General features: G+C 39.2%; 1 protein-coding gene across 5 annotated transcripts in view; it reads left to right on the forward strand.

Annotated features, from left to right (window-relative positions):
- PTPRM (protein tyrosine phosphatase receptor type M) overlaps positions 1 to 18,601 on the forward strand; it is a 766,319-nt gene that overhangs the window by 526,728 nt on the left and 220,990 nt on the right. For 3 of the 5 annotated variants that reach the window (XM_044295693.1, XM_044295689.1, XM_044295691.1), the window contains one exon: positions 14,200 to 14,229. The exons of the other annotated variants lie outside the window; for them this stretch is intronic. In XM_044295693.1, coding sequence (XP_044151628.1) covers positions 14,200 to 14,229 — 30 coding nt within the window. The remainder of the gene's footprint in view (positions 1 to 14,199; positions 14,230 to 18,601) is intronic. 5 annotated transcript variants of the gene reach the window in all.

Here is an 18,601-nt window from a genome sequence, read left to right on the forward strand (position 1 = left end):
CAAGACAGATAATTTTGTAGCCCCTAATGCGACTCGGCCCCCCTGCCAGGGGAAATCTCTTGCTCTGCTTAACCATTAACTGTGAAGGCGCCTGACATGAACCACACAGACAAAACACAAACAACAACCACAGAAGAGCAGGCTCAAACTTTTCTTCTAAGTTTCTAGAAACTCAGGATTTTACATCAACTGAAGTTGCTACTACGTACGTAACATCAACACCAGAACAGATTACCACAGCACAGTGGAGTACAGCACAAGAGGCAGATGAGATGACCAGAATTTTCTCACCTTATCTCTGAGGCTGCAGTCCTCGTCCTCAAGTGTGGTCCACCGTACTCTGGGAACCCCAGACTTTGGCTAGCTACTACTTCTCCTGAGCCCCACGTATTGGGCGCCAACTGTTGAAGATGCCCTGATTATGTTTTCTCTACTGCTCCAAATCAATAATAACCCAAGGGTTTTATGTGTACGGAAGAAAATAACAGTGTGTGACACACACACTGGGGTCAAAGCAAATTCTCATTTATTACAGGAAGTACAGCAGTTTAAAAAGACATCAGAGGGGCATTCCCCCTGAGGCATGTGGCATTGTTACATTGGCTAGAATATGAAAAGAGATCATGCCTGGCATCTTTGCATTGTGCATTGTTTTACTAACACTGGTATGTGAACTATGTAAACATCTAAGTACAAGCGCCATATTGTAATGGCTTCACTCTAACAGCAGTACAGCATACATCATATATGAATAAGGCATTAACTCAGAGCTGGAGGATATGGGGGCCATCTTACTTAATCAAAAATTATATCCACATCTCTATCAGCAGTATAGTATTGCAGTCATTAAAGGGGTTGTCTCACTTCAGATATTGGCATTTATCATGTATACAAAATAAATAACATTATAGACTGCTCGTTTCCAGGGGTTATGGCCACCCTGTAATCCAGCAACTGTGGATGTACTTGAACAGTGTAGGAAAAAGTACCTGCATCTCTGCTGGCTGGGACTGGGTGAGCACACATAGGCCTGCAACCGTCCAAGCCACCTCATATCTGTGCTGCAACAGGGGCCCTCAGAACAAGCAGTGTATAATGTGATGGAAAAATGAATCAAGCCAGCAAAGGAGGCAATATGGACAATCACAATACATTAGTAAGTCCCTTGTATTAACTTTCTCTGCATGATAAATGCCATGTGCTGAGACAACCCCTTTGAATCCTTCACCTTTAGCTTACGCTGACTCAGTCTACACAGCAAAGATGACAATTGAGATGCAGAAAACAAGTTATGTTATCTTCCTAAATATGAAATTGTAGCTACAGTGAAAACTGAAATAGTTTTGTAGTTTTTTTTCAGTTTTCACAGCAAAATATACTTAAAAACTTGTTTAGAATACTTTTTTTTCTGAGTATACATTCCCTCGAAAACCTATTTCCACTTCAAAAACTGACCTTTACCCATCTGCATTCCATCTCCTATTTCACTCACATGTCCTCCCATCTTTACCAAAGGCTGGAAGCCAACTTCTATAACTGTTTCCGGCTGGGTAAGCTTCTTTTCCTGTTCTTATCTAGGGCATGCAGACAGTAGGACATATTTGGGAGCAGAATGTGACATCAGAGGGAAATTACTGCACTCATGTTACTTGAGTATTGTGTCTATTATATAAGTCCCTTTTTTATTTAGTAATTGTACTGCAGACTGTCTGAATAAACATGAAATGTGTATGCACAGGGGTCTTAAAAAGATAATATATCATATGGCTACAAAAGTTGAATGAGCTAGTGTGTGTGAAAATCTATAAATATTTTTATAGCTTTAAAAAAAAACATTTCATACTAACTAGCCTGTTGTATCAAATCATGGTTATTACAGTAATGGTGATACCTAATTGGGCAAATTTATTAAGCCATTTACTCGGATTTTCTGTCTTGAAAAAGTCACCAATTTTTTAGCACACCATTTTTGCACAAATATTTGTAACTTTTTATGATAAATGTAGGTTTCTTGTTTTTATGTAATATATACACAGTAAAATATTTATAGGCGTTTTGCAGACATTTTTAATTGTTTGATTTATATTTTTTTTATGAAACTGTGTATTAGATTTTTAATCACATTAGGGATTAGTGTTTTACAAGTTTATTTAAAACTTCTTAGGTATTAGGCCTGTATGCTAGTACATTAAATCTTTGTCATTAGGACAGACTGCTGAGACATTTATTGTGCCCTAACAGTAAGCTTACGCAGACTGACTCAGAGTCCTTTCTGCATCCTTAACACTGACTTCAGAGGTGTCTGCATTCTCTGACTGGGTCATGGGGAAAGAGGATCAGGAACCGTTGGTTTTAGCTCATTTTAGAGCAGGAGAGCAGCGACATCAAAAGATATGGCTGCAGACAGATGACCTGCACCGCCCCTCCACCAGAAGACAGTGGGTGGCTGCTAAGGGGTTAAAACTTAATGTAGTTGTAACTTAATATATGAAGAGTTTTTATGCTAAGTTCAGTTGAGGTTTGAAACTCACTCTGATGTATACGACTGATACATGTGCAGCAGCAAGCATGTAACAAGAGAGCTCTAATACACAGCGAGCTACACATCTGTGTCAATTGAGCATAACCAAGATACGTATTTGAAGATGAGGATCAGCACCCCACTAAGCTTGTGACTAGCAGATAGCCAAGCCAGAATTTCAAGGAACATGAATAAATCACAGCTTTGCAGGGAATAATCTAAAACTCCAAGCTGTATGTATTCAAGACGGTACATCCATCTACAAGAACATGCAATGGTTGAGATGATACAATACTTTTATATATGCCAAGTATAATGTGAACAAGTGAAACACAAATTTATTTTTAAATACTGCTCCCTTAAACAAAATTGATTGGGATACAGGTGCAAAAAAATCTATGATCATTTGTCATGGTAGCATGAAAACATAATCAGATATACATAAAAGTACCACATCCATTGTTAATATATCTACAGTTATAACAAAGTTTCCTCTGTTCAAGGATCCTTTCCTTGTCTCCTCTCCTCCGTAATATAGGGATTTGATCAATAATTCTAAATCTCAATTGACTTGTGTTATGTCCACATTCAATAAAAATGTTTGGAAAATAGAAGGTCCATTCTTTACTTTCTAATAAATGACTTGTGGTTATTCAACCTATTAAGACATTCATTATTGGGTTTTGCCAATATAATATAAACTACATAGGCATTGAATTAGATATGATATATCGTGTATTGACAGAGGCATGTACTGCATATTTTTTTGTGATCCAATATCTCTCGCCCAGTATGTGGATGTGTAAAAGTGTTACCCTCCAGTAGGTTGTTGCAATGGCTACATTCTAAACACGGAAAAATCCCTTCCTTAGGTGGATAAAGATATGTTTGTGTCTCACGTATGCCACTGCCAATATCTATTTTTACTAAGACATTTTTTAAGATCTTCCTTCTATAAGCCATTAAGATGGGACTTTTATAGACTATTTAAAAGATCCCAATTTCCACAAATAATCATAGCAATTTTGTTACTAAATTATTATGATATGTGTACAGAAATCGAATTTGAGTACCTTTGTCTCTGAAATATTGTGTGTTCTTGTAGATGGATGTACTGTCTTGAATAAATATAACTTGTATACAGTAGTGTGCAAACGTTTTAGGCATTTTTGTGGAAAAAATGCTGCAAAGTAAAAATGCTTTCAAAATCGAAGCATTGGTTATTTATCTTATCAATTAATAAAATGCAAAATGAATGAACAAAAGAGAAATCTAACTCGTATCAATATTTACTTTGACCACCCTTTGCCCTCTGAAACAGCTTTAATTCTTCTATATACAGCGTTTTTGAAGGAACTTTGGCATGGAGATTGTTCCATTTCAGAGGACTAACCACAGATCTTCTTTGAATGTGGGCTTGCTCAAATCCTGTCTCTTCGTGGAATCTCAGACATTAGTAGGACTTGGAGGGGGGGCATATTATCACTTCCAGTACTCCTTGATTTTCTTTACACTGAAGGTAATTCTTAATGACATTGACTATACATTTGGGGTTGTTGTCCTGCTGCAAAAATAAATTTGGAGCCAAACACCTCCCTGATATTATTTCAATGTAAAGAAGAAGAGTGAGTGATGGTATTTATTACCATGTAATAAATGAAAGGGCCAGGTCCAGATTTGTATCAGATAAACAAAAAAAGACCAAACAGGCCAAGCACCCGACCTAAGTACAGGTGTACAGTACACTGTGCTTGAGCACTACCCACATCTATTTTGGTAACCAAGGTACTAGCTCAAAAACTGCAAACAACCTACAAAAAAGAAACAAGCACAAAGCAGTACCAGACGAAGGTACGCCGAAAAGCGCATTGGGGTCGTATCCAGCATTGATCACAATCGCAAATGGGTCAGTTTGAATATTGGTATTAGTTTTTTATATTCTGGACACAGTTATTACTATTTATTCCTGGCACTATTTGTAGCTATGTTGTTTACAGGGTACTATCCCAGTGGATGTAGTCCAGACCATACATTATAATATATACACCTTTCCATATTCACCCTCATTTGCAAATTATGTGATCTCTGGAGGATCCTTTTTTGCCACCTGTCCTTGCATCATTTGATTTTTTATTAAAAAAAAAATATATATATATATATATATATATATATATATATATATATGTTATTTGTATACACAATAAAGCTTTGGTTCCATTTTGGGTTGTTTTTAAGTTAGCCCTTGGATTGAATAAATATTTTTCTCCATTAAATGTATTTATATGCAAATGTTGAAACAAAACATTTAAGCTGTTTCTTACCATCTGTGTATGACAAAATGTTTATGTAAAAAATACTAACTACAACTTCCCTTGTACCTATCATTGTCATAAAGTGATTCCAATTAAAATATTTAAAAAATTCCTTCAGAAATTATTTTTCGGTTTTGTGTGTTTTGCCTTGAGCTCAATGATAAATTTCCTTTCCTAGTTATTTGCTTTTTCATCAGTTTTTTTATGTCTAGTTATCTCGGTAGCCGTATATGTACAATTAAATGTAACTTCATTCACCAAGACTTGTTATTTTGATAAATTATATTTGCCGTAAATTTTTAAATGAATTTCTTCTCTTCTTACACACAAACACATGTGCTAATTATAACAGCAGCTAATTACAACTGCAGATACCTACAAATATCCTCTCATCTGCAGCTTTTTGTTCAGTTCATTTAATATAACATTGCTAATTTTTAAGAAAAGATAGTATTCACAAGATGGCCGAGAACTATGGATAAAGCAAAGGATATGGGGAGATTTACTAATCCTTTCCAAAATTTTGAATAAAACTTGACAAGACATGTAGACTGCATTAAATGTATCAGAGTGGTAAATGCTGTATGATAAATTCGGTGCACCTCTGATGATTTACTTCACATCAGTATTTTGCTGTAAAAAAATACATCTTTAATAAATCTGGCACATTTTACGAATTCTCTTAACCACGCAACCTGTTTCTAGACACTTTTCAAAACTGTGTAACTATCTATGAAACTCTCATAGAAATGAATGGAGTGGCTGTGCGCCCGACAGTCCACTCTATTTATTACGGGGGACTCCACAGGGTAGGGGGCCCCTGTTCTCATGATCAGTGGAGGTCCCAGGCGTAGAGCCCCCACTGATGTAATAGTTATACCCTATCCACAGGATAATAAAAACCAAAAGAGTAACAGCAACAAAAAGTAGTTAGGGTGCAAATCCTCTGAAAAGGTGGAAAACCTTTCATCCAATGTATACTATCCACAGGATACCTACAGTATATATAATGGCACAACCCCTTTAAGTTGTTATTAGGGATCTGCTAGGTAAACCAGTTTTGATAGAAGTAAATATATATACTACACTTCTCTCTGGCTGTATCAGTCTCTGGTTTAAGGCAGATGATCGCTAATGAGTGTTCGTATGAATGCTCGTTCGCGATCATCTCGCAGTTTAATACTGCCGCCGATTGCCCAATGAACGAGAATTGCTCGTCTGCTCCGTTAGCTAGCAAGTGATTGCGGGGAGGGAACACTTCCCTCCCAGCAATCGCTTGCTCAGTCGGCCTGTGCAATACAGGCTTTAGAAACATAACTAACTCCTTTTATTTTAATGTTCTGCTGGGTTCAGGAGACAAATTGAGTTATTTTTTTAAATTGAGTCTGTCACCAGAAAATCTACTGTTAAACAGTGCTTTATTGAACTAGCTTGGTTGAGTCTATTGATACCTTTGACTTTGTGACCCATTGCTTAACTCTGGAGAAAAAGTACTTCATATGCAAAGGAGCAGTTAAGTGCACCGATGGTGGGAAAAAGCCACTCTGTGCAACCTTGATTTTCAGGGCCAGATGAGATGACTCTGCAAAACACTAAACCTGATCCTGGGAATAAAGATGGAGAGAAAGGGGCTGACATAGGAAACAGGAGGAGCAAGGGTACCCAGAGCAGCATAGGCTACCCTTGTTGCACTTATCATTTGCGTTTGCATTAAACATACTTTTTATCCAGAATGAAGCAAGGGATAAGTAAATGGTAGCATTGCATTCATCTGAGTTAGCCCCACAAGGCATTGTGCCTGGTTTAATAGTAACTTTCCTGGTAACACATTCCTTTAAAAGCATTTCATGGACTACAAGCGATGTTGAGGACTAGGCATCACCTTGTTCTGGCTGGTGATGTCCAAACAGAAAAAGACTGAGAAGCCATGCTGTAGTCTATACCATGCTTTTTTATTCAAGAAACTGTATGTATGGCAATCAGTGTAGTATCTATACTTTATTAACAGACACTAAGGACAACTATAGGTATTTTTTTTAGCAGAGCCGTCCTGTTGTCCAAGTAAGGCTTGCATTAGACCAGCAGATGTCTTACAGTTAACGATTATAGATCGAAGAGTTTTAGACGTGTTAGTGACCAAATATATGGTTATTACATGGGGCGATTTTTCACTCATACTTTCGCTCGTTAATTGTTCACTACAAAATAGTCACTGTATATTACATGTAAAGATGATGTAAAGATGCTTGCTCATTAAGGTGGGTTTCAGGTGGAGTGATGGAACGCCTCTATGTAATCTGTAAGCGAGTAAACGACTCCATATTCTACGAACGGATCTGTGACTGAGGATATTTTTTTAGCAAGACGAGAGATCACGATTGGCAAGAAACGAGCGATTCCATGCTCATCGTTTATTGCTCATACTGATTTCGTGAGACTCATTAAATTTTGTTCGCATTAACGACATTCAGTACGAAATTCCCTCCATCTAATATACAGTAGGCTTAAAAATTATGTATAATGGAATTTTACATAATGCAATTTTTTTTATCAACTCCAGTCATTATACCAGTTTCATTTTTCCTAAATGTGAACAACTACTGCACACTAGACAAACCAATCTAGCCTTATAAATTTCTGTTATGTGTAGTAGACAACCCCTTCAAATGAAAAGTCAGTATTTGCTTGTTTTGGGGCATTTTTAGACATTTAACAACACTTATGAAGGGCCATATAAAAATTATCAGTGTAAGCAAGGATTTACTTTTCGGTCAAATCTACCATGGAAAGAAAATTATGTATGATGTAATGCTGGAGCTTATGGACAAATGCATGCAAATAGTTACTGAGGTCACGAGGAAAAAGTTAGCAAGTGTTTTAATTATCTATATTTAAAGGGGTTGTCTCACTTTAGTAAGTTGCATTTATCATGTAGAGAAAGTTAATACAAGTCACTTACTAATATATTGTTATTATCCATATTGCCTCCTTTGCTGGCTGGCTTCATTTTTCCATCACATTATACACTGCTCGTTTCCATGGTTACGACCACCCTGCAATCCATCAGTGGTGTCTGTACTTCCACACTAGAGCAAAAAGCCTCAGCCTCTCTGGTGGCCGGGACCATGCTAGTGCTTTTTCCTATATTGTGCAAGCACGACCACCACTGATGGATTGCATGGTGGTCTGTAACCATGGAAACGAGCAGTATATAACGTGATAGAAAAATGCATCCAGCCAGCAAAGGAGGCAATATGGACAATCACAATACATTAGTAAGTGGTTTGTATTAACTTTCTTTACATGCCACTTACTGAAGCAAGACAACCCCTTTAAAGGCTATGTACATATTTGGGGCAAATTATTGCATTGTACTCTTTTTGAGCTACAATCATTTTTTCAATTGGTCTTTATTAAAAATATTGAACCATTTTTATGTATATACATAAGGTTGCTCTAGAAGCAGGCTCTGGATTTTCTATCTTTTTCCATCAGTTGGGGAGCTGACGGGCTCCTTATCTCTGCTCTCTGACATTATAAACAGTCATTATAGCTCAGTTCTTATCCTATTGATAAGAATGTGGCTTAAATAAGTGTTTATGACCTCTTATTATTTTACAGATAAGGATTATTAGATGACCGGTATAAAGTGAAAGTACCAGTCGCACAGTTAGAAAAACTGTTAACTTTGTGACAGAACGGCTCAACATCTTTAATAAAAAAACAATAAAAAATATGATTTTAGCCAAAAAGGAGTAAAATGCATCATAAACAAAAATTGCCTCAGAAAGTATAGAAAGCCTTTAAAGGAACACTGCCATCAAATTTGTTTTATCACATATTAACAGCCTATATATGAATATTCATTGTAATTTTATTTTAGAAAAGCATGCGGATGGTTTTCGGGGTATAAGGTTTTGAAGTCACTCCATTGGTTCTATTTTCTGTCCTGGATCTTTAACTTTCTCCTTCGTTTGCAAGTTTTGCACAGGAACCAGCCTCACTTGAGTTTTTTGTGTCAGTACATTCACTCCGACCAGAGAGGGATGGGGGAGTGAGCGACAGAGCATCACACATTACACTCATAGCGTACCTCCTCCCAGATATACAGTGTAGATGGAATCACACTCCATCAACGGATCCCTGCCTCAAGGCTTCCACCAGTATCTCAGACTGAAAAAGAATCTGTATGAGGCCTGGGATTACATCAAACATTCCTTTATTGTTCTACTTACAAGTTATAAAAAGGTAAAAATTGCATCTTAATATCAAACTGAAATCCTGGTGTCACCATCTAAAGTGCATATGTGGGAGCAGGCACGCTGTTGATGAGAGCGACCCTGCTCAATACTAGCTGAACATCTATCAGACTTATTGCTGTTTGATTATCCTGATTTTAATGAATTGTGGTTCAGTATCAGTAGCTTCTGGAACCCTGTTTTCTCATGGCTACTTTCTTTCACACACAAGGGACTCATTTTGAGCAGGACAATAGCATTGTTCTGTTTTTTTGTTTTGTTTTTAATATTGTATACATTACACTGATAATTGCAATGCTCTCTTTATCTAGGCCTATCAAGAGAACAGTAGAACTGTCATACTGATTTCCAAATTTTACTAATCTACTATTTTACCAACAGATAAAATATTTCCCTTGTGGCAGCAGTAAACTAACAATAGGTCACCTATCTATATAGGAGTTTTAGCTCTCTGTGCTGACTGCTACAGTATTTTAAAATTACAGTTTCAATAGTATAGTACTGCCAATATTAAAAACAAACAAAAATTATTGAAAAAATTTGTTAATTTTTTTTTTAAATAAAAATTTTCTGTGGAATATTGAGTCTTCGATGGAAGTGACCCTTTAAATATAGCATGACATTTTATGCTGATTTAGTTTTACCAAGATTGACCTAACATAAGTTCAATGCATATTATCATTGATGATCACGTTTAGCGACATTGTAATGAAATATGTATTAAATAAAGATAATGGGAAAAAAATCTATGTACAACAAGCAATTCTTGTGATCATCTGCGAAAAAGGCTATCAAATAAAATGCTTGTAGGAAATCCCAACTGCATTTGATGCTAGAAAATAGTTATTGTTTCTAGAATATATATCTAAAGCCATCCCAGAGAAACTAGGTAAGACACAGAATTCAATAAATGCCGATATTGCAAAGAAATTAACATAATGTATAGCCAAAGACAAGGTGCGTGGGTCAAATTCCTCAGCATACTTTAATAAGCAAACAGAAAAAAAATAAAAGCACAATCAACCTCCACATTCTTTCCAGCTTCAACGTATCATTGACTTGCTGTCTATATGTCTGTGTTCTGGAAGTTCCTTTCTTAACAGCTATAATGTTTATAACAGGGAGAGAGATGAAGGAAATACTTCTCATCCTACCTTCGTCTTTATGCCCTCCATAGATCGGCAATGTGCAAAATATGTCAGTCTCTGTGAAAAAGCTACAAAAGTCAGTTAAATGACTGTAAAGAACTAATTAGATACACTATTGAATTCCAATATTAGGAGTCCATTAGCACAATTTCTCTAACACCGTAGACTCCACCCATCCTGTAGACCACACCGTAAGTCATTTATGGCCTTTAAGAACTTCAGTCGGCTTGATCAACCCTATTGAAACAGACATTATGCCTGGTACCAGGGGCGGATTGGCAATAGACCTTACAGGGAAATTTCCCATTTGGCCGATGCCCAAGGGGCCACCCAAGGCATACGCTCTGCAACTGGCTGGGTACGTAATGAGTTTTCAGCGGTCATTAACACTGTGTGAATTGAGGTACTCATGTACCTAGCAAGTGACCACACGTGGCCTCCTGAATTCAACTGCTGTGACCTGTATCTCACCTCCTAAGCCCCTGTCCAATATCTTAAACAGAGACAACTGTAGGAGAAGGATAAAAAATGCTATCTACTGATGGCCACCACAGAGAGACCGTTTTTGCGGCAGTATATTGCACTACACTGTGGTATTTGGTTCTGATGGCATTTTGCATTATGGTATTGCTGACCCCGCCTACTTGTGTTGCCCCACCTTCTGTATGCTTCAATCTGCCTACAACATGGGGCCACTTTTAGCTTTTTCTCCAAGGCCACGTTCCCAGTCCACCTCTGCCTGGTAGGGTTGATTGTGTTGATTAAAACGTTACCTTATTAAACCTTTGTGGGTTGCAGTGTTCCAGAGATATGAGAAATCAAGCAGTTGGAGCACTAAGGGGTGGGCCATAGTGCTTTGAGTAGAGGAGCACAATGCAGGGAGGAGAGCTTACCTTTTCTTCCTGCCAGCAGCTGTGCTCCTCTGCTGTGTCTGAATCTGTCTGTGATTTCCTTCCCCACACAGCGCTTGCTTCCTTCTGCAGAGACTCCACTGCCACCAATGATTGCATCCATATAAACCACAGCACATTATGAAAATAATTTTGATAAAATACACCAACACCAAAGTCTCCTTATAACATATTAATGCTGGACCACCAATGATTATCAGTGAATCACAGCACAGGTCCAAGAAGACAGGGCTATTAGCCCTGTCATTCAAAGGGGAGGGGGAGTGTAATGAGCACTAGGGGCGTAGCAGTAGCGGTGCTCGAAGCTCTACAGTCTGCCCCCTGGTGCTCCAACTGCTTGATATGCATAAAGATAAAAATCCTTATATCTACGGAACACTGCAACCTACAAAGATAAATCAGGTATAGTTTTATTCGGCATGATCAATATGCCTAGTTTAATAGGGTTGATCATGCAGACATAGGCTCTTGGGTACAGTCATTTAAAATTATTCACTTCAGAGTGAATGTTACAGCAAAAGGACACCAAACAAGTAAACAGTCATGTATTGAATGTACACAAAGTAATAAATCAGAAACTAAAAAAATTACAACAGTTGGTTAAATGGGTTGGCCTCTTTCTGACTACTGTTGACCTCGGTGTTGTAAGATGAGTATATGACACTCAGTAATATATCCTTTGTTGGTACAAGCACATTGATGAATAGTAACCAGAAAGTGGCCATCCCCTTTAAATGCAAATAACTATCCAGACACCACAGGGACTCAGTCTGCCTCTGTACAGCCTCCTGCACATGGCTGGTGATTGTGTGCATGAGGACATACAAATAGTGTCATAATGAATGGACCCGTAGCAATCTTAGTATCTAATATCCATTTGTATTATAGTATGACAAATAAACCAAAACCCCACTTCTTTGAATTGTCTATTTGTAGCATTACAGACGTATTATCACTTAACTTTTCCCTTAAATCAACATATGCTAATATGTGTGGCATGAGACAAAAAAAAAGTATACATCTGTTTGATCCCCCTGACAGATGCCAATCTTTGACCATTCACCACCATAGACTCCCATGTTAACAAAAAGTATGGGAGACATTTATTAAGACCGGTGATTTATACGCCAGTCTTCATGTCTCTTGCTCCCGCCAGTCGTGCAGTGATTTAAACTACGCCAGCTCCTTTGCTGGTATAGTTTAAGGCCATTTTCCACACCATAAACTGCCATGGAAAATGATGAATGAGACAGGCCGACCGGCCCACTCTCTTCCCCGCCCACAGGGAAAAGTGGCATGAGCGTGATAAAAGCACAGATTTTGTCGCAAAGCACAAAATGCCCACCTATATGTTTAATGTATATTTTTTATATGAATGGTTGTGATAGATGCCTCTGATGGATGCCTTCCCATGTAACAAAAGGTATAGATTTATGGGCTTATTTCTGAGTTTTGTGGCGTAAAAAAAAGTCGCAAGTCATGGCAACTGCAACATTTCCATAGCAACTGCGACATTTTTGCAACATGTCTTGATCCTCGCTACATTTCACAGTGGTCTATTTTTAAGAACTAAAAGTGGGATTAGATCTGGGTTATGGTTAATTTCCTTTGTGCGACTTCTTGCAAAACCGCAAAAAAGTCGTAACCAATGCCATGCAACCCACTGGTGTACTTTTACACTACAATTAGTAAACCACATTACACTCACACCAGATATATTATTAAAGGGGTTCTGCAGTTTCATTTAACTAATGATCTATCCTCTGGATAGATAATCAGCTTCTGATCGACGGGGGTCCGACAGCCGGGACCCCGCCTATCAGCTGTTTGAGAAGGCAGCGGCGCTCCAGCAGCGCCGAGGCCTTCTCACTGTTTACCGCCGGCCCACTGACATCACGACTTGTATCAACTAGCGTGGGCGGGGCTAAGCTCTGTTCACTTGAATGGAGCTTAGCCGCGCCCACGCTAGTTAATACTAGTCGTGACGTCAGTGGGCCGGCGGTAAACAGTGAGAAGGCTGCGGCGCTGCTGGAGCGCCGCTGCCTTCTCAAACAGCTGATCGGCGGGGGTCCCGGGTGTCGGACCCCCGCCGATCAGAAGCTGATTATCTATCCATAGGATAGATCATCAGTTAAATGAAACTGCAGAAACCCTTTAAGGTGCAGGCACACGAAGCAAAGCCAGACTTAAAACTGACATAAAAACAACCTTAAAGGGTATGTACACCATTGGGGCGATTATTTTTTATTATTTCATTGTACTTATTTTGAGCTAAAATCATCTTTTTCAATTGTTTTTTATTAAAAATATGGAACCCTTTTTTCTGTACAGAGCTGACATACTCTAGTAGCAGCCTCTGGATTTTCTCTCTTTTCTGTCAGACAGGGAGCTGATGGGTTCCTTATCTCTCCTCTCTGACATTATAAACACTCATCAAAGCTCAATCCTAATCTTACTGATGAGAATGTGCTTAAATAAGTGTTTATGATCTCTTAGTAATTTATAGATAAGGTTTATTAGATGACGAAGTGAAAGTACCAGTCACACAGTTAGAAAAACAGTTAACCCTTTGTGACAGAACAAAAATGAGTAAAATGCAATCATAAACAAAAAAATTGCCTCTAAAAGTGAACTTAGCCTTTAAATGATATTGGATGGTGCAAGATTGTATACTTTGTAACCTGAGAAATTGGAGCCCTTGATGATATTTTATAAAATGTAGGGGTGAGCACATCTATTGGAGTAAATATCACAGGAGGCCTCTTGTCCACATTATAAAATAAGCTAATGTGACCAGGCCCTTTGGGCTATAGAAGGTAATGAACATATAAAGCTTTGCTATTTGTATGAAGAATATTTGGTACTGTTCAGTCTCTGACTCTGATGTGTTGCATGCTGTGTCTGTGATGTAACTTGCTTCTCGAGTCTCACTCATGTCATCTGATCTGTTCTCGTTCATCCAGATTTTTCATACATTAATATCTGGCTTTTCTTTCCTTCCATTTCATCTTTTCTACCACTGCCTATATCCTTGCTTCATCATGGCAGAAGAAGCTATAACTCCTACACATATTACCTGTAAGTAAAATTTTGTGCATAAGTAGTGTCATGCTTTCTGCCATGTTTATTCATGCATGTCTCGAATGTCAGTAATACAGTCCATGTCAGCTCGATATTATAACATTCATTTCCATCCATATAACATCCCTTGCTGTGTAGACGAAAGCACTGCTAAAAACAAGTGGCCGTGGCCTTTACAGAGCTGGAGGCTAGAGGCTGCACGCACGGCATCAGTAGCGTGCAGCAATCTATATGTTATAAGTGAATATTAGACACTTACTCCAGATGAAATGCTGGTTGTAATCTCAGCATAGAAACGCGTCGGAGAAGGGTCAGGACTATATTACTGGTAGCCTGCTGGGATAACAATTAGGTTTTCAGTGAAGGGACTCGTATATTAGCAGCAGCCTCCAAAGAAACTCTGTGTAGGGGGTAAAAGCTTATTCAGTCTGCAAGATAGGGGGTAAGTACTGTTTTGGAGTGCTACAAGCTTCTTACACCCTGTCAGAGGTATATATCTGCACCCTTTATCTTGACATTTATAATGGTCTATGCAGAAACAGCATGACCCCGCCACCGCCACTAGATTGCTTATCAATATCACATTGCTCTAACCCTACCCACCCAGATCTTGTGGTGTAACAAACTGGTCTAGCCATTCCTCACCGTGGACCCCCAATCTTAATGCGTAGGGAGCATTAGGATGCTTATTACTCTTCTACCCAGCCTGAAAATGAATCATATTGTGGGTAGCTACGTATTTTACTCTAAACAGCAATAAAAGTGAGTTTTTAGCAATATTTTGTTCAGGCAGTGCATCCACATGTGGCATAAACAATGCAAATGTGCCACATGCACAGTACCAGCACCAGATGTTAAGAAATCTCACCCACACACTGCAGAGAAAACCCATAGCATACACATAGCGCGCCTGGGGTTTCAGTCTGTAGCCTGTCATTTTATGCCCATGTCTTTAAACCATTGCAATGCGCAGTGTGAACACATCAAAGGACCCGATGAGATCCCAGCAGCAATGCCGCTCCAAAAACCAGTCCATTTAAGTTTTCTTCCTGATCCACTGTGCATTTGCTATTACAGAAAACCAAATCTGAACTCGCCCTAAGGCCTCTTTCACACAAGTGAAACTGGGTGTGTCAGGATCCGTTCAGGGAAAACCGATAGTTTTGCAAGTTCAATCTGTTTTTCTGCAATTGCGTTCAGTGTGTTAGTTTTTCCCATGTGGATTTCATTCGTTTTTTCACATACAAGAAAGAAAACAGAAGAATAACAATCTTCATCTCCTAGCAACCATCAGTGAAAAATGTATTGCATCTGGATGGCTTCCGTTTTTCACACAAGCCCCATTCACTTCTATGGAGCCAGGGATCCTGACCTATTCATTATAATGGGACTGTGTAAATGAGCGTTGTTTATCACTGATCATCTCTGCATTCAGGAAAAAAAATCACAGGATGTTCAATATTATGTGTTTTTCACGCAGCCCTGGCTCCATAGAAGTAAATGTGGCTTGTATGAAAAACGGAAGGCATCCCGATGCAATGTTCTTTTCACTGATGGTTGCTTGGAGATATTGAGGGTTAGTCTTCAGTTTGTCTTCATGTGTGTGGAATAACATCAAAAACTGATTGCATTCATGTGGAAAAAACACCCAAACACTGTATGCTGTCGCAGACAGAACTGATTCAACTTCAAAACCATCAGTTTTTCCCAGAACATATCCTGACACAATCTGTACCATTCATGTGAAAGAGGCTATAGGGGCAGGGTTGGATTGGTCCACCAGAGTACCAAAGAATCCTTTTGGTGGGCCCAAGCTCTGACAATAATGGACCCCTAATAAAACAGTGCCGTTAGTGTCCTATAGACATAGAGGGTGGGCCCTCAGAATGATTTCCTCTGGTGGATGTAAGGGACTTTAGTCCGACACTGCTTTTGAGGCTGCACTGTCCACGAAGTTAGAACTGACTACAGTGGGCCAGCAAATGCACAGAACATCTCTGCATCTTCCTATCTCCAGTTTAGGGAAGGGCTATGCCATCATTACATGGATGAAATGCTAATTTTACCAAATGATTCCCCTTTGCCATAGCTATGGTCCTTAAAGAGGTTGTCCAGGTTCAGAGCTGAACCCCGACATACCCTTATTTTCACCCAGGCAGAACCCCTGATGTTGGCATCGGAGCATCTCATGCTCCAATGCGCGCCCTTGCCCTGTGCTACATCTCTCAGGGCACAGGCTCTTTTGTTTACAATAACACTCTGCCGGGCGGAAGCTTGTTTAGTGACATCACTGGCACTGATGGGCCGGCTTTAGCGCTGCCCTAGCCATTTTCCTGGCTAGGGCAGCGGAAAGCCCGCTTATCAGTGTCGGTGATGTCACCGAGCTTCCTGGCAGCCCCATGGACAGCCCAGTACGTCACCGGAACTCTTGAAAATGCCTTTGCCCTGCACAATTTAGCGCAGGGCAAAGGAGAGCATCGAAGCATGAACTGCTCCAATGCTCAAGTCAGGGGGGCTGCCTGGGTGAAAATGGAGTTATGTCCGTGTTCAGCTCTGAACTCGGACAACCCCTTTAATAGGGTAGATAAATGTAATGTTTGCAGAAATGTACTTTTTAAAGCCAAATGTGAGTGTTTAGGTTATATGGCTGAGAAAACTAATTACTAGCTGCAAATTGCATCTACTCATTTGTTCCACACAATAAATATAACAGCAGAGTGTTTGTGCTTTTACTGTACTCTCTTATTGTTCACGCAGATGAATTCGATTTTAGAATCTCTAAATTGCATTTCAGAAACTTTGACTGGGTTATTAGACTGATGTTCTGAAATATTGTGTTAACTCTTCACATGTTTTCTAGCCCATTCTATTGAATAAAATACCTTACAGGCTCATATTTATACAGCATAGTCCACGGTTAGTAAGCATACCGACATGTAGGGTAGGTGCCCTGAGGGACTCTATCAGTGTTGCAGTCAGCTAATCATGGATACCGGCCATGTGCATGCCACCATTTTTTTTTTTCAAACTGCTGTAGAAATGTCCTATCCTTCTCCACAAAACGGTCAAGAATAGGACATGTTCTAACTTTATCGTGTAGATACGAAACAGACCTACGGCTCACTCCACTAGTAACGCCATCCACCCCCATGTAATATACTAGTTCTCCACTCAGTGGTGCATGTTTAATGTGAATACAGGATGTAGTCATACCGAGATTTTGATTGAAATTTTGCAGATTGTTTCTACATCTCAGAGTCTAGAATAAATCACTCATACACGCATTTCATCTGCCTATCATGGACAATAATCATTACATAGCTTATGAATTATGAACTCTATTAGAAAAAAACTGGAATTCTAGCGTATAGATTTCTGTAGTGACAAAGCGCTTATATTACCAACTAATGTTCAGTCCTTAATGGAGTACGAGGACTCATGTCACGTATAAAGTATGTCTGCAGAAAAAAGCCACACATAATGTTAGGGAAACTCTCCTGAATCCTAAAAAGCATTTTATAAGATACATACATACTCTCCGGAAAAACTATTTTGTCATAGATCATCAGATAACATATGAAATGCCAGACACTATGGAGGCATTAGGCCAGGGAGATGTTATTATTTAATCTGGTTGGAGAGAAGTCAGGCCAGGTAAGGCCCCCTTCACACAAGCGAGTATACCGTGCAATGCGTGATGCGAATGCATTGCGCCCCCCACCCGGAATCCGGACCCATTAATTTCAATAGGTCTGTGTACATGAGCGTTGGTTTTCACGCATCACTTGTGCGTTGCGTGAAAATCAAAGGATTTTCATGCAACATTGGCCCCAAAGAAGTGAATGGGGCTGCATGAAAATCGCATCACATCCGCAAGCAAGTGCGGGTGCGATGCGGTTTTTAACGGATGGTTGCTAAGATATGTTTTTTGTAAACATTCCGTTTTTTTATCTCACGCGTGCAAATGCATTAAATCGCATTGTACCCGTGCGATAAAAACTGAACTGAACGCGATCGCAAACAAAACTGAATGGACTTGCTTGAGAAATCGTGCAGTTTTCACTGAACGCATCCGGACCTAATCTGGACATGCTCGTCTGCAAGGGGCCTAAGAGTATGAGCAACTGGAATCGGGGCTTCTTCTACAAATCTGTCCACTGGATAGGTGATGGGCCCATCCTGACATGTTTGATTTAAAGGACGTGTTTGCCTAACATTACAGGCAAAGTATATTTTCAAATGCATTTGCATTATTTATATTGTACTGAGCCTGGGTTTCATACTGGGTTTTGGATTATAGTCCTGCAGGATTCAGAGCTAATCTTTCCCACTGTTCCTTGCTAGCTTGGTGTTTATACAGAGCTTTCTA

Source organism: Bufo gargarizans, chromosome 5 (genome assembly GCF_014858855.1).
Source record: "Bufo gargarizans isolate SCDJY-AF-19 chromosome 5, ASM1485885v1, whole genome shotgun sequence".
Classification (NCBI taxonomy): Eukaryota; Metazoa; Chordata; class Amphibia; order Anura; family Bufonidae; genus Bufo; species Bufo gargarizans.